This window comes from Dermochelys coriacea, chromosome 1, assembly GCF_009764565.3.
Source record: "Dermochelys coriacea isolate rDerCor1 chromosome 1, rDerCor1.pri.v4, whole genome shotgun sequence".
Taxonomy (NCBI): domain Eukaryota; kingdom Metazoa; phylum Chordata; order Testudines; family Dermochelyidae; genus Dermochelys; species Dermochelys coriacea.
Genome location: NC_050068.2, coordinates 326,484,935 through 326,512,161, shown reverse-complemented (window position 1 = coordinate 326,512,161; position 27,227 = coordinate 326,484,935). Strand labels below are relative to the sequence as shown.

General features: G+C 39.2%; 1 protein-coding gene across 8 annotated transcripts in view; it reads right to left on the bottom strand.

Moving 5' to 3' along the window:
- NAMPT (nicotinamide phosphoribosyltransferase) overlaps positions 1 to 27,227 on the bottom strand; it is a 62,134-nt gene that overhangs the window by 23,793 nt on the left and 11,114 nt on the right. For 4 of the 8 annotated variants that reach the window (XM_043497144.1, XM_043497146.1, XM_043497118.1 and 1 more), the window contains exons 2-8: positions 10,516 to 10,618; positions 9,971 to 10,127; positions 8,203 to 8,306; positions 5,302 to 5,430; positions 4,507 to 4,665; positions 3,936 to 4,072; positions 399 to 624 (exon numbers count right to left, since the gene is read on the bottom strand). In XM_043497144.1, coding sequence (XP_043353079.1) covers positions 399 to 624; positions 3,936 to 4,072; positions 4,507 to 4,665; positions 5,302 to 5,430; positions 8,203 to 8,306; positions 9,971 to 10,127; positions 10,516 to 10,618 — 1,015 coding nt within the window. Of the gene's footprint in view, positions 1 to 398; positions 625 to 3,935; positions 4,073 to 4,506; positions 4,666 to 5,301; positions 5,431 to 8,202; positions 8,307 to 9,970; positions 10,128 to 10,515; positions 10,619 to 10,739; positions 10,976 to 27,227 lie in introns of all 8 variants that reach the window. The other 4 variants (XM_043497124.1, XM_038400994.2, XM_038401003.2 and 1 more) reach the window with 2 other exon arrangements.

Genomic DNA, 27,227 nt, shown 5'->3' with positions numbered 1-27,227 from the left:
ATACTTAGTCAGCCTCCTATTTTACTTCTTATTGGAAAGTGCTGAGACAATAATATATGTTGTATTATCCCTGAATCTTTCTGCATCACAACTGAGAATTTCAAAACTGCTTGAAGAACAGTATATACACTGACTAATCTTGCAGAGTTCTAAAAGGGACCCAAAAATGGCTTTAAAAACTGTAAGCAGTTGAATAACTGGCTTGGTAAAAACCAAGCTATTTGGAATGTGGAACAGAGTTTCCTCAGATAAGGTTAATTAGGGACATTTTTGGATTTATCACACATGAAATACCCTAGTGCAGTAATAGTTTTAGATCATCAATAATAAAATTTCCCAAATGTGTTAGACAGCCATTTCAAAATTCTACATAGGAAGGATTATTTTAAAAGTATTACCTTTAACACAGTGTCAAGAGGATTTCCAGAATCTGGTCTAATAATCAGTGGTGCCTTTGGACTTCTGGATACAATTAAATGCCTTAAGTCCTCACCCCATATTTTTTCACAAGCATTGTAGATGTCATAGCTGTCACTGACCACAGATACAGGCACTGAAGCAAACTGTGTCACTATGTGTTCAAAAGCATCTTTCTCATGGTCTTTCCCCCAAGCGGTTATGGTACTGGAAAATCAGTGGAAGATCTGCATTAGACTGAAGTTCATGAGTCAGCCAAATCACATATTTTGTATTTTTCTGTATGTAAAAGGTACTCTAACTAAAGCCAAACTATAATACAAACTGACAGTCCTTTAAATATCTTCAAGAAGTTTATATGAACTATAAAAGAGGGTGAATCAATGTATTGCTGCTAATAGTTTTAGAAGGGAATCTCTCAAAAATGGTTCTGCCTTAACATCTTACTATCTTCTTAGGCAGCGACCCAACAAACTTCACCCATCCCCTTCAATCTGAGGTCTATTGTACTTTGTAGAGGGCTCCTGTCTACATTTCCCAACTTGGAGACCAAGCCTAACTAGTGGCTGGTTAATTACTCTGTAGATTAGAGCAGTGTAGAATAAATAAAATCTCCCTCTACTTGGCTGCAAGCTGATTTCCCAAAACTGGGTACAGGATATGATGGAAGAGATCCCTCTTGCTGGTGGCGGTGCTTGAGGTTCTGTGTCCTGTCCCCCCTTTTGCAGATAGTGGTGGAGTGAGTGAAGGAAGAGCCCTTGCAGAGGCAGCAGAGTGGGGAGCAGGCATCCATAAGACTATGGAACCAGGCTGAACAGGAAGCAGCACTCTGGCCTCTGTGTGTGTGTGTGTGTGTGTGTGTGGCCGGAGGGAGGGAAGAGGAGGAGGAGTAAGGAGAGAGTCCTCTACTGCTGGGGAGTGGATGAGCTAGTAAGTATTTTGCTAGCAGGGGGCATGCACCTGGCTTCCTTTCAGGACTAGCTCCTTCATCCTCCAGCCTGACAGATTGGCTGTTCAGCAGCAGCTCAGCTCCACCTCCTTCTCCTCCTGCAGGAGCACCCTAGCTGGGGGGGTGTGGGGGGGTGTAATGCATGCCAGGGTGAAGGGATTTACCTATAATTGCTGGTTTTTTTTTTTTTTTTTTAAAATGCTGATACCAGATGGGAATCTTATTTTTTACCTGTGCAGTTTTGTAAAACTCTGCAGCATCAAGGCCTTAAATACTTCTAACACTAAACCAGATACAGAACTACTTACATCAAATAGTCCTATTGACTACAATGAAACTACTCGTGCTTGAAGTTAAGCAACATGCTTATATGTTTGCAGCACTTGGCACTAAAATTATACATCAGTAAAAACTTCTCTTGGTGGCACAAAAATCTGTCACTTCAGAAAAAAAACTGCTTTAGTGTTAGCAATGGATCACTATGTCGGCCCTGATTGTGCAGTTACAAATGAACTGAGATGATTCACAACAGTTAAATTAAGCAGATGTGTAAGCATTTGCAGGATCAGGGTGTTAGATTTTCCACAACATTAACAAAGTCATTGCTAACTTGCATACAAACAGGCCAAAATTTTCAAAAATAAAAGCCTACGGTTAAAGCTCCGTGACCCGTATTTAAATCTTTTAAGGGTCAGGATTTTCAAAAGCAACCAAGTGACCTACGAGCAATAATCCTATTGACTTCAAAACTGCGAAACTAATATAAGGAGTATAGCAAGGTCAAAGCATTTCTGCTTTCACGACTTTTGGAAAATATTTAGAAGGTGGTGTTGACTACAAAGACAGCACGAGCTATTTGTTTTGTAAATTTGTGTTTCTGTTGTTACCATATAAAAGGATGTTAATGAGGCCCTGGAATTGCCTTTTTCAGCAATAGACGAGCACGTTAATTGTGAAATTTCCCAGTAGAAAAGAGCATGCAATATCTGAAATTCTACAAATAATTAGGAAGCTAAAACAAGTATGAAACATCCTATTTAGTGATTTAAGACTATAACATGGTACGAACTAGCACCACAAACAGTCCCAATTAAAATTTAAAATAGATTTTTTTAAAAACTAAAAGCATTTATCCACTCTGGTGGCTCTCTTCCCCCCACAGGCACCCTCAGCAATGTTGGCAAACAGATGCAAAAAGGAAGTTTCTTTTCCAAGAGGAGCTGTGGCAATAATGGGAACATGCACGGCAAGGTGCCAGCTACAAGCACAGCATTGACAGCACTCCAATCCCGGAGATCTTGGAACAATCTGAGAAGCGGCTTGCACGAGCCTCTCAAACTCATTAGTGGCTTGGAGAGAATGGCTGCAATATGCATTTGTCAAACAGAATCTCAACTGGGACTACTTAAGCTGTTCACTTTAACATGCCACTGAACTGCACAGAACATTTATTACAGCTGTTCAGTATATTTTCTTAAATTACACTTTAAATTTAGTTACTTCTGCCAAGCCTTAAAAAAATCGAAAGCACTGGGCAACCTGTTGAACTTCCACCAATTTATACAATAGTTCTCTAGATTTCCAATTAGTCATTAAATCCCATACTTAGATTGCTCCAGAAATGCTGACCTGGACAGATATTTACTGCTCAGAGATGACCACTATACAAAGTAAATCCAGTGTTCAAAATGGAATCACGTACCCCAGTTTACCAGATTAGAATAGTTATTAAACTAAACACTAAACTTTTATTCACTAAGAATAATGAGTGGTGCAAAGTTTTTATCCATTTAAGAGGGTAGACTGGATAGCACAAGTAAATGAGATTGAGACTTTCATCTCTGTATCAAAATCCAGTACAGGTCACCAGTGGCTGAAAGTTACCAGCTAACGACTCTGATACAATGTTTGAAATGAATGAGTGTCAGTCTCATAAGAGTGTTCAGAATATAACCACCACTCTCACAATTCTCATCCTTCTTGGCAGGGTCAGTAGAGATCAAGGATTGATCACATAGATAGGACTAATTCTTCAGCCAGGGTCCTGACATGATGGGAAGCTTATTATACCATACCATAACTACCTCTTCTTGGGAAAGAGGTCTTGAGTTGAGAGTGCTGACACTGGCAACTTTCATGACTTCTCATATATTTTTAAAGACCTGTACTAAAGAATTGGAACCCAGTATCAAATTGCTGCCCATTGAGAATACAAGTGTTCTATATGTTTTAGCTATGACTTTACAACTTGACTCAACCCCCCCCCCCCAAGTTTCAGTCTCATTTTGAACCTAAATAAGTTTCTTAAAAAAAATAGATCAGTACATTAGCTGGCAAGGTTCATCATGCATCAGCTGGCAAGGTTCACTTCTGCCTTAACAGCTGGACTAGTATCTACTCATACAGTGTGCCACACAAAAAGACTGAAGAGGTTTTATCTGCCTCGCTACGTGGAGTGAAGCAAGCATTTCCACATGCAAAGAAAGGACATGGAAAAATAGTTGTGTTAATACTAGAAATAACGAAATTCAGAAAAGATTTCAAACAACTGGGGGAGGGGGGATTTTACCTGTGTTCAGCAGCTGGAATAGAATATCCTGGAACAGGGTCTTTCGTTCCATAGTACTTTTTAATTAAAGCAATTCCTGCTACTGTGTCAGTTCCTTTAAAGTTTACCAAGTGAGCAGATGCTCCTATTCCTGCTGTCTGAGAAACAGAGACATGACTTTAAATTACAGTGCCAAATCATGAAGCCTAATCATTAAGTATCGTACAGGATTAGTTCTGTTACAGCAAATCTCTTGTTTAATTCTAGTTTCTCCTGTATTTAGTTTAAACACAGTCTCATACTATCCAGAAGATCATTTCCATAAAGAGAAAAGTCCTCCAGGTCTTGATATTTAAGTAAACTGCAGTTTCTTTAATTTTGTACCTGGAGGTACGAAGAGAAGGAAAAATGTTCTCAATAAAGTACTCCCAATACACACTGCTCCAATAATCCAGACTTTCATAACATTACAAGACACCAAAGAGTCAAATAGTCAAAAGATATTTGTGCCAAAATACTATAAATTCCTGGCTGTACTACATTTGTTTAAATAGAATTAGACTTCTCAAGCTATTGGGCAAATTAGTGTTACCTCTTGTGAAGAAACTCCTCTGTAGCCAAAGTCATGCAGTTTGTACTCCAGTCCTTCTAAGCTGCCAGATGTCTCTAGCAAATACTTTGCCAAAATTTTCTTCTGCTCCCTGGAATTTGTGGCTACTGTGATTGGATACCATGACTGAACAAGAATAGTCTACAACAACAAAAAACCCCATTGTTATCAGGTGCACATAAATGAAATATGCTTGATCAAGACTCAAAAAATCCCCACTTGGCAATGAGCCAAGCACAACTGGGGCTACTGGCAATAAACCAAGGGGGAAATCTATATGGGCACTGCAAAGACTTAGCAAAATTAGGTACAGCAAACGGTGTCAACATATGCACGAGTGACTTATTGGGAAATCACTTCCCAATTCTACCATCTATTAACTTACAATTACACTCTTTTTACACTGTTTTAGAAATGAGCCAAGAAATATTGGCTGTGTCCAAAATAGTTTGCCTAAGAGTCAGATTTAATTTAAATAAGTCCTTTTTATTGTGAGGTGGGCCAAGCAACTACTCACTGTAGAAGTCAAACTTCTTGAGCTTCAGACCAATGCACACAAAAGTCAATCCCCACAACATGTCTGAGCACTGTTGTGAATTTCCCCTATTTATTAAATAAGCCTATCATACAACACTTCTGCAGCAGGCTTCAAGAGACAGACAGACATCTTTTGAAAACAGAAACCAGCTGGTTCCAGAGATCTTACCCTAAACCCAAGTAGAATGACTGTGAACCTATTCTTCATTTTTAATGAAAGCTTCATTTTTAAAGACTGACCTCAATCCAGTTAGTGAGCCAATAGCACTCTGGATCCGTGTTTTCTACTGTGAATAGTACATTTCCTCTGGGAATGACTGAGCCTTCAGGAACAGCCTTTACTTCTATCGGAAGATGCCCTTCATACTTCTGTAAGAGAAATTAATAGTAGCATTAGACAGTAGGAACAGCTGGGCTAGCCCTGCTTCCATTGACTTCAGTGGAGCAAAGTCAGGCTTTATATTTGCTAAAAAGAAAGTATTTACAGTGAAAAATCTAAATATTAAAAAAAACAAAAAACAAAAAAACCCCCAACAGCCCCCACCACTCAAATACGCCAAAACCTATAAATTTTAAAAAGCACCATTTCCACCAAATGAATAACCATGGTCCACCAAAGGATATTTAACAATGTTATTCTTTGAACACACTCCTTTAAGGAGACCCTGCTGTTTAAAAAAAAAAAAAAAAAAAAAAAAAATTGGTCCACAGAAGCATTCATTTAACAGATCTTTGCCATTCAGTTTTCTGTGGTGTTTTACATTGATGGTTACGCCAACTGGCATCTATTTTTTTAAATGGTCTCATTATGTTTTGGTGCAGACATTTGTTTTAAGAGAACTAATATCTTTAAATGGGATTCAGTGTACATTCTTTCTAAAAAAGTTTCATCTACTCTATCCACTGACCATGGAATCCAGTCTCCCAAAATTTTGTTCTTTCAATTTCAAAACAATTGTCAATATTAACTTTCATGTTTGAAATATTCAACACTCTGTGGAATATATGATGTAGCAGCCTGTTTGCAATGAATAAATTATGAGACAGCAACTGTAAAATAACTATTATAAGCTACTGAAATAGCACGATGAACTAAACTGATGAGTAGCAGGTTGGGTAGACCTAAAGGAACATGCCTTAGGAGTCTTTCCATTAAGGGTACAAAAGTGTGTTAAAATGAACATATGTACCAAAATGGTACTGCTTTAGAAAAATGGTGCAGTTTTGTAGCTAGTATCAAAACACATTCGCCAGCGATATCCCAATGCATGTCAAAATGCTGCTTCAACAGCTCCAGTTATCAAAGATTAATCAGAATAATTTTTTTAAAAATAAAACACTTCCATTCAGAATTTCAGAAGCACTTTCATTGATACTAAGGTCAGAACAGACCATTCTGATCATCTAGTCCGATCTCCTGCACAACGCAGGCCACAGAATCTCACCCACCCACTCCTACGAAAAACCTCACCTATATCTGAGCTATTGAAGTCCTCAAATCATGGTTTAAAGACTTCAAGGAGCAGAGAATCCTCCCTCAAGTGACCCGTGCCCCATACTACAGAGGAAGGCAAAAAACCTCCAGGGCCTCTTCCAATCTGCCCTGGAGGAAAATTCCTTCCCGACCCCAAATATGGCGATCAGTTAAACCCTGAGCATATGGGCAAGATTCATCAGCCAGATACTACAGAAAATTCTTTCCTGGGTAACTCAGATCCCACCCATCTAATATCCCATCTCAGGGGATTAGACCTATTTATCCTGAATATTTAAAGATCAATTAATTACCAAAATCACATTATCCCATCATACCATCTCCTCCATAAACTTATCGAGTAGAATCTTAAAGCCAGATAGATCTTTTGCCCTCACTGCTTCACTTTCTCATGGAGATGCATCCAAGAAATCCAGGTATTTCCAAGAAATCACTAGAGTTTTAGAAGTATCATCTGAGTCCTTTCCTGTTTAAGAGCCTTATCATATTTATATACTGCAAGGAACCAGTTAACCAGACTGACCAAAGATGACCCAGCCTATTACAACCTCCCAAGACAGAAGCCTAGTAAAGACTGTCTTACAATAAGGCTTTAAATTATTTATTGGTGAGCTAATGGTGTTAAAAAGGGACAAACTAAAGAGGAAAAAGGAAACCAAGTGATTAAACAGTAAAATAAGTTCTGGTTCTCTTCAGGAGGAGAAGTAATATGGAAAAATCTTAATGTATTCAAAGGATCTATGAACAGAAGTGGACACACACACACACACACACACACTTTAGCATTCTTGAGTTAATGGTAGAATGGAGAAAAATAGTTTGATTCATCTGGTCACTAATGTTACACTTTGTGAAAGTGGAGAATTTCCATTCTTATTGTCCATTTTGGTTGCTGAAGGACATCCAGACACGCCAATATGTTCATACCCACATACCATCAAATACCGCAGTCACGATCACTAATGAAATATGCAATGCTTTCGAAGAAATAGTTTAGTCTATCATAAAAATTGGAAAGGCAGCAAGCTTCAGGGAGTGGAAAGTCTGGAACAAATCTGCCCACACTTAAAAGGGAAAAAGCTCTCATTTCTTTGAAAAAAAATTATACATTAAGAAAACATTTTCAAAGATAATTTTTCTGAGACAAAATCTCCAAAATAACTTCTAACTATTCTCTATATCTCATAGAGAAACTTATTTTAAGTAGCACGACAAAATTTAGACACCCGATTTTCATATAACAATTAAAATGTATTTTCTCCATTTACTATTTGCTCATGCAAAAAGTTGTAGCTTTTCTTCTAATGCAGAAAGCACTACTATGATTAATTAGAGAAAGTGATTTAAATGACATAACCAGGCACTAAATATTGTATTACATATTGAAATTTGCCAACGAGCCCCAACTCATACTAGCAGGTGACGGCAGCAATAAATCCCTATTACCCACAAAGCCATATTTGGAATTTGTAAGGATGAAAACTACTTTGCTTCATGGATTTACAATTATTTGATTATTCTGTGACAGCTGCTAGTCCTTGCAGACTACAGCAGTGATCCTAAAGACGGAAATAACTAATCCTCCGATTCACAAATTCTACCTAGAATTACCGTGAATTAAAATATACCTCAAGAATATTTTGTACCTCAAGAATATAGCTCCATCCCTTTTCATTGAAGACATCATCTTGAAAATGCTCCCTGTATACCTCTTTGGCTTCCTGGATTTTCTCTTTGGTTATCACTTTGCCTGCAATGAAAAATAGCTTAAAAGTAAGTTCAGACAACGTGATAATTTTTTAATGCCAAGCATTATTAAGCAGCTCTTTATGAATAAATAAAAGATGAGGCTTTCATTATCAAAGACTCCTCCCAGACATGAAAAAGTTACTTTGTGTCCAAAGAGCTTTTGAAGGGCAAACATGTAATAGCAAATGCTATGCTTACAAGCATCATTTTTGGCTTTAAAGTTGTATTGTAAGAGAGACAGGATGGCTAAGAAAATTGGTATTGGAATAGAAGACCTTTCACTTATAGATCAGTAGTTCAAATTCAGCTCAGGGTGGTAATAATTTGAGGTCATCATCAACGGATGGCTGGTCAGCATCTACATGAAATGCGTTGATGCCCTCAACACAATTCCCAGAGAAGGAGTCACAACACTCAGTAAAGCACCCAAAGTCTGAATTAGCGTGGATAAGAAGCTACGTTCCTCCACACTGATGATCCCTTCAAAAACAGGATTGAGGCACCTTAGCAGGACACTCTGAGGAAGCTTGCAATGCTATTGCCTCTGTCATACTCTTTTTGTGGCTAAACAGGGGACTTCAATCTACAGGACTATTAACCTGGCACATTCCATAAATGCTAAAATGAATTAAGTTTAGTAGTGTTCTGTAATCCTTTCGATCTCTATAGGAGCTGTTATAGTAATGTCAGCTAGTCTCTGCCAACCCACCCCAGAATGAGATTTTGGAGACTAAGTATACTGATCATGCTGTGATTATTTTGAGACAATTTTCCTAATTCAAGGAGGTAAAAAAAAAAGAGGAAGTTCAGACCCTACGCTTTTCACAGTGAATGATATGGGATTGCCAAATGATTTTTTTACTGGAGTGCCAACATTTGGCAAGAACTGAGATTGCAAATCCTAACCAAGACTCCACCAATGCCACACAGTCTGAGACCAATGATGAAGGAAAAATATTTTTTGGTATAACAGAAAATGAAATTACAGGAAGAATCACAATACATGGTTTTTACTTGAAGTGCAAAAAACAAATTGTACCTCCAAACACGAGTTTATAATGCAATGTGAAGTTTTAAGATGTACACTTAAGTGGTCTGGGAGAAAAATGCACACTTAGCTACCACACAATTAAAATTGTTATAGATCATTACTAGATTTAAAGGAAAATACACTTAAACACAAGTTACTAAAACATGCATATAATTAGCAAATACAGACTGTACATTTTTCAAGTTTTGAACATAAAACTTATTTTCCTCCAAATCTTAATTGACTCTCAAAGAGAGAGTGGTGTTGCTACCTTTTTTAATGATTCCAGGTAACTTATCTTTGGTTCTGATCTTTTAAGTTTTGATGTTTCAGATGACCATTTATCTAAAACACTAACATCTTCAAAGATAAAAATACTTGTTATTCATTTTTGTAGTTTTTAGTTTGCTGAATATCTCTGATACCTAACAAAAATAGAAGGCACTGAATGTAGAAGACCATTTTATGAAAGATGACATCTCTTTTTGAGAGTCATGAGAATAAAATGAGATTTCAAATTTAAAAAACAAACACTGAGCTAAAATAATCCAAAAACTGCTTCAACTATCAGAATTCAAGAAGTTTGGAGAAAAATATGGAGATTTATGTTTTTGCTGAAATTATGAGACAAATACCTTTTAAGTACTTATTTAGAATGTACTGCAACCCGTAAAAAACTGTTTCCTCATATTTCACCTTCTTTAATCTGGAGTTCTCAGTCTTCTTTTCACGACATTCAAAGTAGGAATAAACTTTGCTTGTATTAGGTGGATATTGCTTATAATGTGTAACCTACATTAAGAAAAACCTCAGTAAGAGCTCAAAAAGTACACCACCACAGAACAGACAAGAGATCACAAACAAACAAGACTCGTTAGAGTTTTCAGCAGAGTTCCTTCTCTACATATGACTTTGGAATGACCCCAACTCTTTCAGGCTAGAAATGAGGAACATTCTCTCATTTCCCCACTACATCCATACTAGTAGCTGGGAGGATGGTTGCGGGATCTCTCTACCGGTTTACCCCTCCCTTGGATTTCTGATTGCTCAACCCAATTTCTCCTATTTTACTCCTTTCCCCATCTGTTTTCCAATGTTTCTGTCTAATAAATAGCTTTAGTGCCCACCTCTGCTTCTACTCATACAGTAGGTTTCCCTATATCAGCAGAGTGAAACTGACCTGAGTTTTGAATAGCAGCAATGAAAAGTGACAAGACTGGTCAGTTTTCGTTCTGCTGTGCCTTTGCAAACCTGGTAGCAGCAGTGGAACGGAAGATGTTTGCCTGTTGAGAAGTTAGCACTGCTTCGGTTTATGCTCAATTCACATTTGCAGGTTATCATAGTCATAAGGCTAGAAACAGTTCTTTAAGCAGTTCAGATTCTGAAGAAGCTGATGGCACTTACCCAAAAAAGCTTCCCATCTATCCTGGGTGAACAGAGGAGTAGATTTTTCTAGCTCTGATTATGTCCATGCCAGCTCTCTAGCCACAGTTATTGCTGCTAGTTGTGTGAAATAAGTGGGTTGATTTTCTTCTTCAACGGAAAAGTCGTATTTTCCCCACTGAAATTACTAAAGGGATTTTGCTCAAACTTTCCATAAAAGCTTATCTTCCACTCCAACAGTGAATGTTTAGTGGGAGCTGAGCATGTGAACACAAAAGGTTATAAATGTGCCTAGCATTCTATCAAATACTGATGGGAACTATCTTAGCATGTACATTATACAGATCTATTATACTTCAAGTAACTATTTCTTCCTTTCCCATAGATGGGCCATTTTAGCCTTTAACTTGCAAAGCTGGTATTCCTCTTAAAGTGTTAAAATTACACATACAACCTACAGCTGCATGTAAGATAGGAAGGGTATACGATGGTGTAAATTGGAAAACTTGGGCTGGTTTACAAATTCTACTATCTAAATGTCATAAATCAGCTAATTTTCACAATTTTTTGCTCTGTCAGAATATATACTTATACACCATACACTAATATACACCTACACGCTTTACAGCAGAAAAAAAATATATAAGAAAGGAGAGGTGTCATCACTGCTCAGGACAGAAAATTGGAGGAAAAGTGCAAGATGTGTTTGGATATCTCTATGAAGACAGATTTCTAGGTTTGAACAAGGTATTATAAATAATTTTTCCCCTGCTACTACTTCCAAATTAAGAGGATTTTAAAGACACTGAAGTGATAATTCTTAAGTATTTTTCTGTTTTGTTATATCTTTTATAAAAGTGTTTCCCAGCTTATTTTCCAATAAGTATCTGACACTTTCAAGATTAAATATTTAATTTTTCCCTTACCTGTATTACTAAAACTGTAGATTAAAAGATTTTAAAAATCCAATTTTCCTTTTCATCATCATTTATGCTGTTCTATTTTTTGCATTTCACTGAGCTTGGACAGTGAACTAGACTGGCCAGTTTCACTTTCTGGTTTTCATATACCAGCACAATGCTGTTGCGTTTGGGTATCCAATGCTGTAAGGGAATGTTTAATAAAATCACAAAAAGTATAAAAAATGAAAGTTTTTATTCATCTTTGGCCTTGGAAAATTCAAACCCCAAGTTTTAAGCATGGGCAGTATGGCAGAGTATTTAAGTATCTGGATTTACTTCAAATAATGAAAGTACTGCAGAACCAATACAGCTAAAGGATCATAAGCTGGCTCAAGTATCAAACACAATTACTCCAAATGCAAAATGTGCATTACCTGAGATGTCAGAACAACAAACAACTGGATTTTTAGATTCAGCCAAGGAAAATGATATGTTTTAATTTGAGAAGTCAGAAAACATTATATAGAATTTAAAAGACATTGCCACTTTTACTGAACAATTCTTCAAGCATAATTACACCTGTATGGAAGAAAAAGTGCTACAATTGGAAGGATTTGAAAAAAATTAAGGTATATTGAACACTTACTTCCACTTAATGTTTATACATAAACAAATATGTTTGATCACTAAAATTATATTACTTGATCTTTAAGAAAAGAGGATGCATGGAACCAACAACAGGTTTGGCTATTACAAGATATTGGATGTTTAATATTCTGTGCCAGACAGGTTTCACACTGAAGTGAATGGGACTAATCATGTGATTAACTTTCTAGTGCGTGTGTAAATTTGCAGGATTAGATCCTTCATTAGGCATTTTTCTGGTTTTGTTGATTTACATCACCGTAGCGTGATGGATATTAAGTTTGTCTGCATACTGAAATTTAGTATTTACACCTACTATTTTAACTATACTTATACTGGGCTCTGATCCAGTACCTACTGGTACCTAGATTTTGTACTGCAACCTGAAAGATCCCAAGCTGCTTCTATATCTACACTACACTTTCGTCTGTAAAACTGTTGTTGCTCCAGGGTGTGGGGGGGGGGGGGGCGGGGAAGAACCACCCCCCAGACTGACAGAAGTTTTACCGATGACAAGCGCCGGTGTGGACAGCGCTTTGTCAGCAGGAGACGCTCTCCTGCCAACAACGCGACTCCCCCTCATTGGGGATGGTTTTCTTTTGTCAGCAGGAGAGCTCTCTTTGGATGACAGAGTGGCTACAACATGTGCCTTACAGTGGTAAGGCTTTAGCAGCACACCTGTGCCACTGTAAGCTGCGCAGTATATACACAGCCTTAGTGAGAACAAGGTCATAATGAATCGGAAACACTACTTCCTGCTCCATCTACAGAAAGTGTTCTTTGGAAGTTTCCCAAAGAAATACTAAACTGGCACAATGCTGCTTAGCTTGAAATATGCAATGTGATCACAGAATAAGGTGCAAAAAGTGTAAACTACAGTTTGCAGGCTGAAGTCAGACAGGATTACTAATAACCAGATTAGTTTTTTATTCAAAAATATCAAAGTTAATGGATTTTCCCCTCTTAAGTTTCTTTGGGAAAAATATTCCCTTACCTGAAGATATATACCAAGCTGCTTCCCAAAGAAAACCTTTTCATTTAGTTTTAAATCCTTGGAGAGTTATAGTCACAGAGAAATGCTGTGTAATGTAATAGTCAATTACATAGCCTCAAATATTTAAAAAGTCATTGACAGATTTCAAGCTCAATTAAATTTCTAAGGTTAAAATTTTTTATCTTGATCACTGGGTACTAAGAAATAATTTAAATGGACTGAACAAGGTATATATGTCTTTGTAATTTTAAGACACATTATACTTCAGTTAAAAAACAGTAGTACTTGTGGCACCTTAGAGACTAACATTTATTTGAGCATAAACTTTCCTGGGCTACAGCCCACTTCATCGGTTGCATAGAATGGAACATATAGTAAGAAGATATTTGTACATACAGAGAACATGAAAAGGTGGAAGTATCAGCTTTAAGAGGTTAATTAATTAAGAGGAGCTATTATCAACAGGAGAAAAAACAAACCTTTTGAAGTAATAATCAAGATGGCCCATTTCGGACAGTTGACACGAAGGTGTGAGGATACTCAACATGGGGAAATAGATTCAATTAGTGTATAAATATCTTCTTACTATATGTTCCATTCTATGCATCCAATGATGTGGGTTATAGCCCACAAAAGCTTATGCTCAAATAAATTTGTTAGTCTCTAAGGTGCCACAAGCCTGTTCTTTTTGTGGATACAGACTAACACTGCTGCTACTCTGAAACCTGTCAGCATACTTAAGTAATCATTGCATTATATTTGTAGCACGACATATGCAATGTATGCTCCCTCCCACATATTAAAACTGATGTTGTTCATTGTTCTCACTTGCTTTGTCTTATTTGAAGATTGAAAGATCTTCAAAGTATAGAATGCGTCCTTGTAAGGTGCCTAGCACACTTCATTGTTCAGAAAAATGGAAAGTATAGCACTTCGAGGCTATGCAGTTCTAATTGTTTATTATAGTCAAACTATATTAACATGTTAGAAGTTAAGCAGAGGGGAAGGCTGGTCTTGTGGTTAAGATGTGGCACTGGATCTCAGGAGATCCGGTTCAATTTTAAGCTCTGCCGGTGTGAAATTGGTCAAATCTCTAAATCATTCTGTTCCTCATCTGTAAAATGAGGACATTAGTCCTTTCTTTAGCCCACTCTTTCAGCCTCATATATTCCACGGTAAGCTTCTTGGGGTAGGGACTGTATCCTACTAAGTGCTTGTCTACATGACACAGCCTTATCGCTAAAAGTCAGCGTGTGTAAACACTCTTTGTCAGCACGAATGGCATTAGCTTTGTCGGCAGGAGAGCGCTCCTGCCAGCAAAGCCGCGTTCACGCTGCCACTTGCGATGGCAAAACTTTTGTCTTTTGCGGGGGGGAGGGGCCTTTAAGTACCCATGAAAGACAGAAGTTTTGTCAACAACTTCACAATGTAGACATTCCCCAAGTGTCTGTACAAATACCCAACATAACAGAGCCTCAATCTCGTTAGGGCCTGTAGACTTTACCATGTATTTACAAGTAAATACAAATCACCATTGTGACAATCAGCAAGAATAATACAGAGATTGTGTTTAGTAGAACACAGCTTTGAGAAGGACAAAACATTAGTGAATAAAAACACTGCAGAAAGGATACAGACAACAAAGAAAGCAATAAAAATCAGTATCATAAGGCACTTGACTATAAAAATGTCAAAAGAATGTTACAATCACTTTTTTCCATTTCCAGGTAGACAAGAGAAAATGCAAGACACTGAAAAAAACCCTACATTCAGAATAACTGAGTGAGATGTGGAGAACATCTCACCTGAGTTTCCATGTGTCCTACAGACCAGTTTAGGAAAAAATTACTGTTGACTATTCTGTCACCCAGGAGTAACTTGATACATTTTGCAAATGGTAGAGACTTGTAGGTGACTGATTAGGGATGAAGATTTGTTGATATAAAGGGACAGAGCACTCAAATTTAAAATGACCTACGACGACGAACTTTTGATAACAAAAGTAACTATAAAAAGAAAAAGGAGGACTTGTGGCACCTTAGAGACTAACCAATTTATTTGAGCATAAGCTTTCGTGAGCTACAGCTCACTTCTCACTTCATCGGATGCATTCGGTGGAAAATACAGTACTGACTGATACAGCTCATGAAAGCTTATGCTCAGAGACTAACCAATTTATTTGAGCATAAGCTTTCATGAGCTACAGCTCACTTCATCGGATGCATTCGGTGGAAAATACAGTACTGTATTTTCCACCGAATGCATCCGATGAAGTGAGCTGTAGCTCATGAAAGCTTATGCTCAAATAAATTGGTTAGTCTCTAAGGTGCCACAAGTACTCCTTTTCTTTTTGCAAATACAGACTAACACGGCTGCTACTCTGAAAAAAGTAACTATGCAGTTCAATAGAAAAACTCAAGGTAATCAGGCAAGGACCTTCAAAAGAAAAATATATCTCAATGATCTCACACTGTTAAATCAGACTTGGCGTGTGATGGGGTGTACCAGCCCACGCTAGATGAGAAAGGGTTAACCCCCTATTGTAGGCAGAGGAAGACACGCCGCCTCACCACTGCTGGGCATGCTCCAACTGGAGCCTCAGTATAAAAGGGAGCAGCCCAGCTCAGTCTCCCCTGATCACTGAAGAAGGAGATTGCACACTGCAGGCTCCTTCCCGGGAGCTGCTGGAGCCCCAGATGTCAAAACAAACAAATGGATCCAGGAGCATGCCCAGCTGCCCACAGAAGCCCAAGAGTAGATGGAACCATTGGGAGCTTTGCCAACCGATGATCCCAGAGACCCAGGAGACCTGTAGATGGCAGTGCTGGAAAATAGAGTTGGAAGTAGCCATGGGGAACTAGATATTGGTCCAGTGGTTAAACTGGGACAAAGAAATCATGTTTTGGATGAATCCCTGATGACCAAGTGAGAAATCAGTTTGCCGCTATCAGGGCCATGGGTGGAGCAGGGAGGGCCCAGGTCCCCTACCCTGGCCACCACCCACCTCGGCCTGGCAGCCCATTTCCCCCTTGACCCCGCAGAGGAGGGCTGCCATACTGGCCCTGGCCAATAGGCCCCGCGGAGGAGGGCTGCCATACTGGCTCCAGCACTAGGCCATGCAGCCCTGAGGCTTAGGGTGGTCATTAGGACTCAGCCGCAGGGCTAAAAAACCCTTCCTTGCCTACCCTAAGGGTATACCCACCCTGTGACACGGTGATATGTAGACAAAGTCTAAACTGCAACTTGAGCAAAGACTCTGATGCAACACCCAATTTAACTAAACTAGATTGTTAAATTGAAGCTCAAACTGTGGGCAAACCAGCTCTGAGAAGCGGCTAAATACAACTTTGAGATGAAATACATAGATATTCACCATAAATGAAAGGAAACGATACTGAAGTAAATACTGCAGTCACACAGACTAAGGACTAGTCTACACTTGAAGTGCTAAATTGGTGCAGCTGCGCTGCTGTAGTGTGTCTAGCGAGCTCTCCTGTCAACATAATAAATCCACCTCCGCGAAAGGTGATAGTATGTCAGCAGGAGAAGCTCTCCCATCAACATAGCACTGTCCACATCAGCGCTTAGGTCTGTGTAATTTATGTCGCTCAGGGCTGGCTTATTCAGACCTCTGAATGACATAAGTTATAGCAAAGTAAGTGGTAGTATAGACCTGGCCTTAGAAAGCCAGCAATGTTTTCTTTGAAAAAGAAAAACAAAAAAACAAAAAACTAATGCCACACTAGCATAATCTAGAGGAACCCAACAGACTTTAAGCCTGTTAATGAAACGGCTTTCAAAACTATATAGCCCATCCACTTTAATCATTCCAGAGTTGTTTTAACACACTCTCAAGAGGAGACACACCCAAGCAGAACTAGATTCAGGATCATTCCTGGTGCCTAGCAAGGTTCAAACGTGTTAACAGAAGGCGAGACAGATGATAAAAATGGTTACCTCTGTGTACACCAAAGATATATCTGGTCAGCAGAAATTTGTTTACAATGGGACTCCCAAAAGTTCACCTAAACTCGCATCAGACCCTGTTGTAGTTAATTGAAAATTTCTCCAGCACCAACAAGGCCCATGAGTTTGACGCCTGGCATAAGCTAGCACGATAGGCACCTTATTTTAATGGATGCTAGAATATATTGTCTTACTGATGTAACTAGCTTCAACAGTAGTTGGGGCAGAGAGAAGGAGAAGAATGGGTAGCCACATTTGGCAGGATTTTCAACTACAGATCTAGCCAGTTGGAAACAATGTTTAAAAATTATTTGGCTAACAATCACTTTCTCTGGGAGCACAGAGGTCAGTTTGGCTTGGCCTAACAGCTTTATCAAAAGTTTTAGAAAAGGACTTTATTAAGGTTTTTAAAAAAAAAAAAATGTTGTAAATTGGTTTGCTAAACAATTAGGCTCTAGTCCAGTAGCCAGGGAGATTAATTATCCTTTTAGTTAGAAAATTTTTCCTGGCATCTAACCAAAATCTCCTATGCTGCAGATTAAGGCAATTATTTCTTGTCCTGCCTTCAGTGGACATGAAGACCAACTGATCACCACCATCTTTATAACACTTAACATATCTGAAGATTTATCAGATCCGTCCTTCATTGTCTTTTCTCCAGACTAACGACAACTAGCTTTTTAAGCCTTTCCTCTTAAGTCACATTTGCTAAACCTCCTATCATTTTTGTTGCTCTCCTCTGGACATCTTTCTTAAAGTAGCACCCAGAAATGGATAGTATTCCAGCTGAGGCCTCACCAGTGCCAAGAAGAGGACGACAATTACATTCCGCATCTTACACGACGTTCCTGTTAATGTACCCCAGAATATTAAAGCCATTTTCACAATTGTAACTCTGTTGACTCATTCAATTTGTGATCCATTATAACCTCCATATCCTTTCCAGCAGTATCCACCTAGCCAGTGTTTCCTCATTTTGTACTTGAGGATTTGATTTTTTCATCCTAAATACTGCTCTTTGCACTTGTTTTTACTGAATTATGTCTTGTTGATTTCCAACCAATTCTCCAATTTGTCAAGGTCCTTTTGAATTGTAATCTTACACTTACAAGTGCTAGCAATCTTTCCCAGCTTGGTGTAGCCACATATTTCATAAGCATATTCTCCATTCCATTAAGCATGTCACTAATGTAAATTTTGACTAGTACCAGACCCCACTAGATACATCCTTCCAGTTTGACAGTAAGCCAAGAGGACAATGTCATGTGGAAATGTGTCAAAAGCCTTACTAAAATCAAGGTACCACATCCACAGCTTCCCCTCCATCCACTAACCCTCTCAAAGACAGAAATTAGGTTGACTTGGCATGATTTATTGACTATTCCCTATTATCCTCTAGATGCTTATAAATGCATAGTTTAATAAATTTGTTCTATTATCTTTCCAGGTATTGAAATTAAGCTAACTGAAATTAGGCTGACTGGAGTCTATGATATTTTAGAGGGCAATCAGTGAGGCTGTGTCACCCCAGCTCTGCAGCCTTGGGTCAGTTTACATGTACTAGTTGTAGGACAGCATTACCATGAGGCTTTTTAACATATGTGTCTTCATTCGCCTCTCCTGATACCTCAAAAGATCGTTCCTAAGAATTTTGTATTTTTTCCACAGGGCTTAAAACTAACACCAAATCTCCTATTTCAAAAGAGCATTTACATGTAAGTTAATCATAGCACACCTTTCGTTGGGTATTGTTTATTGTGACAGGCCAATCATGGCAAACTCTTTTCTGAACCTTTGTACATATTCTATTACTGCTCTTCTTTTGCCTCAGTGTCCAATTCCCAGGAGTCTGAGATCTAAAGGTCCTCTAATATTCCTTCCATGCAGGAGATCAAATGGGGAAGAACCTTGTTGATTTTTGGGGTACCTCTCTGTAAGAGAATAGCAAATAATGCAACAATTCGTCCCAGTCTTGAACTCTTCTTTGCATACATTCCCAGCACAGATTGAAGAGTTCCACTGAATTTCACCAGACCATTTGCCTCTGGATGATATGGGGATGCCTTCAGTTGTTTCACCCCACACAACTTCCATAGCTCACTGAATAGCCGAGACATGAAATAGGACTCGCGGTCAGATAAAATCCCTTTAAGGAAACCCACTCTGCTAAAAATAGTGAACCGGACTTGAGTCACAGAATCAGCTTCTATGTTAGTCAGAGCAATTGCTTCAGGATATCTAGTGACAAAATCCACTACCAACGGGATATAGTTCTTTCCCTTTTGGATAGGCACAGGACCCACAAGGTCCACTGATACTGTATAAAATGTCTTCTTTTACAGGCCAGCAACATATGGGAACTTTCTGTTGTCTGAAAGGTCCTTCCCTTTTTTTGGTCATAATTCACAAGACCTGCAATAATTCTTCATTCTGTATCCCTGGCCAGTAGAGAAAAAAAAATTTTTTTAAACCTCTCAGATTCTCTTGCCCCCAAATGATTGGCAAAAGGAAAATCACAGGCTAGAAACATTAATTCCCCACAGTCCTGGCCAGGCACAATTACCTGCTTGTAGTGTTTTCAAGGGGTTTTCTCCCATAGGAGCTTCCCTGTAGTGTCTCCCTTCTTCAAAAAAAACAACCACCTTTCCTATTTCCCCTTTCTGGGACTCTCTAGGAGACATCCTCTTATGCTCTCTAGAGTGGGGTCTCCCCTTTGTTCATCTTCAAAATGCTGGCAACTGACAACTGGGATAGAAATTGACCTGTGTTACAGAAGAAGCTTTCTCCCATAGGGCATACTACTTTTCTGTGCCATGCAGGAGCTGGTCTCAACCCCTCCCACATCTGGGAATATGCTGACTTCCCCCCCCCCCCCCCTTCTGTGACAGCGGGCCAGGAAGCACCTTCGTCTCTCCTCTCAGCAATTTCTGGGACTTTACCATTTTCCTCTGGAATCTCAGCACAATATTCCCTTTTCCCACAAGTTACAACATTAAAAGCAAAGGAGTACTTGTGGCACCTTACAGATTAACAAATTTATTACAACATAAGCTTTCGAAAGCTTATGCTCTAATAAATTTGTCCGTCTCCAAGGTGCCACAAGTACTCCTTTGCTTTTTACAGATACAGACTAACATGGCTGGTACTCTGAAACCTAACATTAAAAGCCTTAGTCATATGCAAAATCATTCCCACAAGTATTTCCATAGGCATACTATTCAGCATGCCCACAGTGAAGTCACCCTTTAAATCTTCCCATTCCAAATGAACCTTAGCCAAAGGCACAGGCATTTTAGGTTTCCCTCAGAAGCTCTACCTTCTGGCCAGGTAACATGTCAGTCTTTTGGACCACACTCTCCCCGAGTAGAGAGATTTGTGCACCAGAGTATCTCCACCCTATGCATTTTTTACCATTCACTCTACCATTAATTGGCAATTTCAATAAATTTCATATCTCTCTTCGTAGGGTCAAGCCTCACAAAAACTACAGAGGACCTACAGATACCTCGAGGACCTGTGCTCTCCCAGCCACTCTTCTCCTTCCCAGAGGTAAAATGAGGTAAAAGCTTTACACCAGGTTTGCATCCCTCCTTCTCTGTCTTGCACTCATTACATATTTTGGCTCATACAAAAGAATCTGCCAGAATGGCCACTCCTGTACAAAAAAGTAAAGACTCATCCCATAATACTAGGGCTGTCGATTAATCGCAGTCTTAATCGCACTGTTAAATACCAATTGAAATTTATTAAATATTTTGGATGTTTTTCTACATTTTCATTATATATATATATATATGGTATTCTGTGTTGTAACTGAAACCAAAATATATATTTCTGATGAATATTTGCACTGTAAAGTTGAGACAAAATTCACCTCATACAAGTACTGTAGTGCAATCGCTTTATCGTGAAAGTGCAGCTTACAAAAAAATTCTACGTTTGGTTACATTACTGCCCCCCCCCCAAAAAAAGTAAAAAACTTTATAACCTACAAGTCCACTCAATCCTACTTCTTGTTCAGCCAATTGCTAAGACAAACAACTTTGTTTACATTATTTATAGGAGATAATGCTGCCCTCTTCTTATTTACAACGTCACCAGAAAGTGAGAACAGGCATTTACATGACACATTTGTAGCTGGCATTGTAAGGTATTAACGTGCCAGATATGCTAAACATTTGTATGCCCTTTCATGCTTCGGCCACCATTCCAGAGGACATGCTTCCATGCTGATGAGGTTTGTTTTTTTGTTTTTATTAAAAGGCGTTAAATTTGCGACTGAACTCCGTGGGGGAGAATTGTATGCCCCCTGCTATTTTACCAGCATTCCACCATATATTTCATGTTCACAGCAATCTTGGATGATGATCTAGCACATGTTCGTTTTAAAAACACTTTCAATGCAGATGTCACAAAACGCAAAGGAAGTACCAACGTGAGATTTCTAAAGATAGCTACAGCACTCCACCCAAGGTTTAAGAATCTGAAATGCATTCCAAAATCTGAGAGGGATGAGGTGTGGAGCATGCTTTCAGAAGACTTAAAAGAGCAATGCTCCAATGCAGAAACTACAGAACCTGATTAAAAAAAAAAAAAAACCAAACAAACAACACACACCTCTCTCTCTCAACCTTCTGCTGGTGGCATCTGACTCAGATAATGAAAATGAACATGCATCGGTCCGTACTGCTTTGGACTGTTATTGCGCAGAACCCATCATCAGCATGAACGCATGTCTCCTGGCACAGTGGTTGAAGTATGAAGGTACATATGAATCTTTAGCGCAGCTGGCATGTAAATATCTTGCAATGCCAGCTAAAACAGTGCCGTGTGAACACCTGTTCTCACTTTCTGGTGACCTTGTAAACAAGAAGCGGGCAGCATTATCTCCTAAAAAAAGTAAACAAACTCGTTTATCTGAGCAATTGGCTGAACAAGAAGTAGGACTGAGTGGACTTGCAGACTAAAATCTTACTTTGTTTTATTTTTAATGCAGTTTTTTGTACATAATTCTATATTTGTAAGTTCAACTTTCATGATAAAGAGATTGCACTACAGTACTTGTATTAGGTGAATTAAAAATACTATTTCTTTTGTTTTATTACAGTGCAAATACTATTTTTGATGAGTACTGTACACTTAAGTGAGCTGTAGCTCACGAAAGCTTATGCTCTAATAAATTTGTTAGTCTCTAAGGTGCCACGGGTACTCCTTTTCTTTTTGCGAATACAGACCAACACGGCTGCTACTCTGAACTTTGTATTCTGTGTTCTAATTGAAAACGTAGAAAACATCAAAATATTTAAATAAATGGTATTCTATTATTATTTAACAGTGCTACTCATTTTTTTAATCATTTGACAGCCCTACATAATACATTTTGACCTCCTCAGTACATATCCTTCGGAAATATTCTTGCACAAAGAGCTCAAACAATTGGTCATATTCCTCAGCCCTCTTCCCCCTTTACCCATTTTATAGGCATGTTCACAATGACTCATACCTAAATTTCAACCTTCACTTCAGGGGCGATTTGAATCTTTGCAAAAGAGCTTGTAAAAAGTCAGGATATTTCAAAGCTTCATCAATTGGCATTTCTTTGAATACATTTAAAGCTTCACCAGAGTGTTTTGCAATCAGTGTGTGGACTTTCTCATCCTCTGGAACCTCACATAAAGCCTTTCAAAAGTAGTAAGGTATTCTTCAATACAGTGCAATTCCTTGTATGCAGGGCACAACTTGTCCCAGCTGAATGTTCCTTGGATGAAAGAAGTGACTGGAGACAGTGGAATCTGTCCATGCCTTGCCATCATCTCCAGATTATACTGTGTCTCCATCTCTATCTCTTCTTTAGCTTTGTTGATGGGCTTCATGGCTTGTGGGTCCTGTCCCCTCCAGTTTGATTTATTTTGTACATCTGTTTTATGTTGATAGGCAGCTGCTTCTTGCTCCTCTCTCTGAGGGTGTGCTTCTTCCTGTTGCTGTCCTGCCTCCCCCTCTCCTTAGCTCTCATCTCTGTTTGCCACTTTTGATGCTCATGCTCTTTGTCTCTGTTCCTTTTCATTCTCTTCCCATTTACATTGGATTTGGAAGGTTTCCTGCTGCAGTTTCTCTCTCCCTCCCTCCCCTTCTCCCCAACCACATCCATTCTAGGCTCCCTTGTTAGCTGGGGAAATCTTTCCTCCCAATGCTGTAGACTCTGCGGCCTCAGGTAAGTCCTGGTAAACTGCCTGCCCTCTGTTGGCTTTGTTATAATATATGAAGAGGTTTCTCAATTCCTGTCTTTTTTCCACCAAGGAATATGCACTGATTAGCGCACAATTCTTCCATTTTTTGTTGTTTTGGGGCATATGTTTCTTTACTTATCTGACCCCTGCTTCTGTTCTCCATCACTCACCCCCAAATAAGCAAACCGAAAACTGTAACCTTCCTTGGACTGTTCCCGAGCCACCATACTTGAGACTCACCTAAAACTAATACCAGTGCTTATACCACTATGACATTTCAGGGTGCAATCCAGATCACAGAGAGTATTGTAAGACACTCAAAATTGTAGGGTGTCTTACAATACCTTGCTGATGTAACTCCTACCTGGGCCACTCATAAGCAGCCTGCCAGCATGAAGGTCACACCCTGAGTGCATATGGCCCACAACTCTGGTTTAGCAACTCTGATTCCTGGTGGAATTCTGTGCCTAAAAATTCTGCAACAAAATTAAAAGTTCTGTGCACAATTTTAAAATTCTGCATATTTTGTAAAAAACAATATAATCACACCAGTTTCAATTCTTTTTGGTCATTTATTTCAAAAACCTGTCAGCAAGTATGTCTGCAACAAGACAGACAACAAAAAAGATTCAGGAAATCTTTTTTGACAAATAGATTCCTTACTAGGCATATTAATACAGAACTCTGAGTAATAATTCCCCCCACCCCTCAGAAGCAATGCAAAGGCTTGGGGGAGTCAGGAGTAACAGAGGAGCTAAGGGAGAGGGAAGTAAATTGCTGGGAAGGAGCCTAGGTGTGAACTTTGGAGGGCTGTTGGTATGGGTGGGAAAAGTATGGAACAGGGTTTGGTTGTGGTTTTTTTTGGGGAGCGGGGGGATTGTTGGGGAGCTTCCCCCATGCAGACCCTGGCTGACCCCTAGCCTCTCCCATTCAGTCCAGCACATCTGCCCCATCCATGTGTCTGTGCCCTCACCCAGACACTCCCGTCCCTATGTAGCTCTGCCCCACCTCCCCGGGTCTGTGTCCCCTCCCAGCCATTCCCCTGTCCCTAGGTCTCCCTGTACTCCCCCCCTTGCCCCCACGTGTCTGTGCCCTGACGAGGCCACTGCCCTGTCTCTATGTAACTCTGCCCCACTTCCCCATGTGTCTATCTCCACTCCAATTCAGCTCCTGCCCCAGTCTGTCCTCCCCCACTAGCCCTTCTGAGCCCATGTTACACATATACCATCCCCCCCCCCGAACCCCACAGTCTATCTCCTGACCTGGCCTGACAAGCGCTGCAAAGGAAGCTCTCTTCCATTGCGGGCAGGTAGCTGCAACTTTGTTCTATTGCCACAGCACCCTCTGGTGGGCAAAAGGCAGAACTGCAGCAACATTTGGCAGAAGCTTTTTTCTGTGCAAAAAATTGGAAATCTGCAGGGCTCATTAAATATGCATGTGCACAGTGATGCAGAATTCCCCCAGAGTAAACGCTGCCCCCAACAGCTTGTCAGAAAAACCAGTCTCATTCAGTCTCCCACTAGCTTTAGTTATTACTTGCAGGGTGACCCCAACACATTCCCAGTCCTGAATTCCCACCTTTTCCTTCTCCCAAAAGGGTATTCTATACTGTCCTGCCCTATCCTGGACAGTTCAGATATTTCAGGTCTGTTGTCCCTGTAAGGGAAAAATATACAACTTGCCACCTTAAATAGAGTTACCCACACAGTTCACAACACTTAATTAAATTTGATTAAAGAACAAAAAAAATTTAACTACAAAGAGAAGTAATAAGGCATTAAAGTCAGAAATGGTTACAAGATAGCTAAAACAATTTTGTTGCTAGCATGGCTGGTACCTATGATGTTTGCAGTGTAATTTAGAGATTGCGGATTGTATCACACTGAGCTTTGTCAACAGTGAGGGGGATATAATCCTCTCAAACTTGTCTGAAAATTGACTTAAATACCACTACTCGGAACAAACTAGTTAAACATTATCAAAGGGAAAAGTTTACAGAGGCAGTTTCTTCAGATGACTTCTTGAACTAGCAAATTCTAGAACACACAGAGGAGGCTATTCTCTACTTTGTCCTGAGTAATAGCTCTTGAATGAGCCCTTGTACAACTCTAAGTTACAGTAGATCCTGTCTACACTAGAAATATCATGTAGAATTCTCCCCACTGTTACCAATACTATTTCAGCACCAAAATAAACATTGGGAGGCCCTGTATGGAAAAGCTGCCGCCATTTTAAGCACTGTATTATCTAACCGGTTTCAGAGTAGCAGCCGTGTTAGTCTGTATTCGCAAAAAGAAAAGGAGTACTTGTGGCACCTTAGAGACTAACAAATTTATTAGAGCATAAGCTTTCGTGAGCTACAGCTCACTTCATCGGATGCATTCGGTGGAAAATACAGTGGGGAGATTTATATACACACAGAGAAGTTATTTGAGCCAAACAAAAAGAAAAGGAGTACTTGTGGCACCTTAGAGTAACAAATTTATTAGAGCATAAGCTTTAGTGGAAAAAAACCAGTTTTTTTCCACCAAATGCATCCAATGAAGTGAGCTGTAACTCTCGAAAGCTTATGCTCTAATAAATTTGTTAGTCTCTAAGGTGCCACAAGTACTCCTTTTCTTTTTGTGAATACAGACTAACACGGTTGCTACTCTGAAATTGAGCCAAACAGGAATCCTTCAGAAAAGGGGATCCAATTCTTGTGAAGTCAATAGACAAGAGCATCAAACTACAACAGGTAGCACAGGTGCTGGAACTATGGATACGGGGGGTACTGCAGCACCCCATGGCTTGAAGGGGTTTCCATTATTTACGGGGTTTACAGTTTGGTTCAATGGCTCTAAATACACCCGCTATAAAAACTGTTCCAGCACCAGATAGAGTGAAAGATGAAAATTAGGAAGTCTAATATGGTCTACAGAGTTTGAAGATCAAGTAGCCAAGGACACAAAAGTAAACAAGAATCTCCAAGTACATTAAAAAAAACAGGTAGCCTTAAAAAGAGTCAGCAGGACTGGTAGACTAACAGCATAAAGGGTACAGTTAAGGAAGACTGAGGATAAGGACATTGCATAGACACTAAGTAAAAGATGCTAGAAGTAGATCTGAGCTAATAATGGATTTTATAGTTCAGGGACCAAATGGAAAAATCCAGAAAAAAAATCTGGCTTGATTCTAAACAAAATGAATTTTTTCTTTAAATGTTTTGTTTAGATGAAAAACTTAAGATTTCAAACAAGACATTTTCAGGTGTGTGTGTGTGTGTGTGTGTGTGTGTGTGTGTGTGTGTGTGTGTGTGTGTGTGTGTGTGTGTGTGTGTGTGTGTGTGTGTGTGTGTGCGCGCTTTTCCTCTCTCTCTCTCAATTGGTCAATTTTGAACTAAAACATTATTTAGAAATGAAACATTTTGACTGAAGTTTTCCCTCCAGCTTTTTTGTTGGCTGAAACTATGTCAAATTTGACACAAATTCACAGTTTTGGAGCATCAAAAATAAAATAAATAGTGTAAAAAAAAAAATCTATTTCTTGAGAAAATTTCACCCAGCTCTGGCTGGGAGACACCTAACTCTTTCTATATAATGAAGAGGGGATACTGGCAGAAACTGAGGTGTAAAAAAAGTGCTAGAACAAAGAAACACATTAAAAGCCAAGTCACCAGGACCACCATTCCAAAAGGACTTAAAAATTATGTGGCTAAACTGCTAAAGAAAAATATTCAGAGAGAAATCCTGGCCACACTGAAGTCAGTGAGAATTTTGTCACTGATTTCAACAGA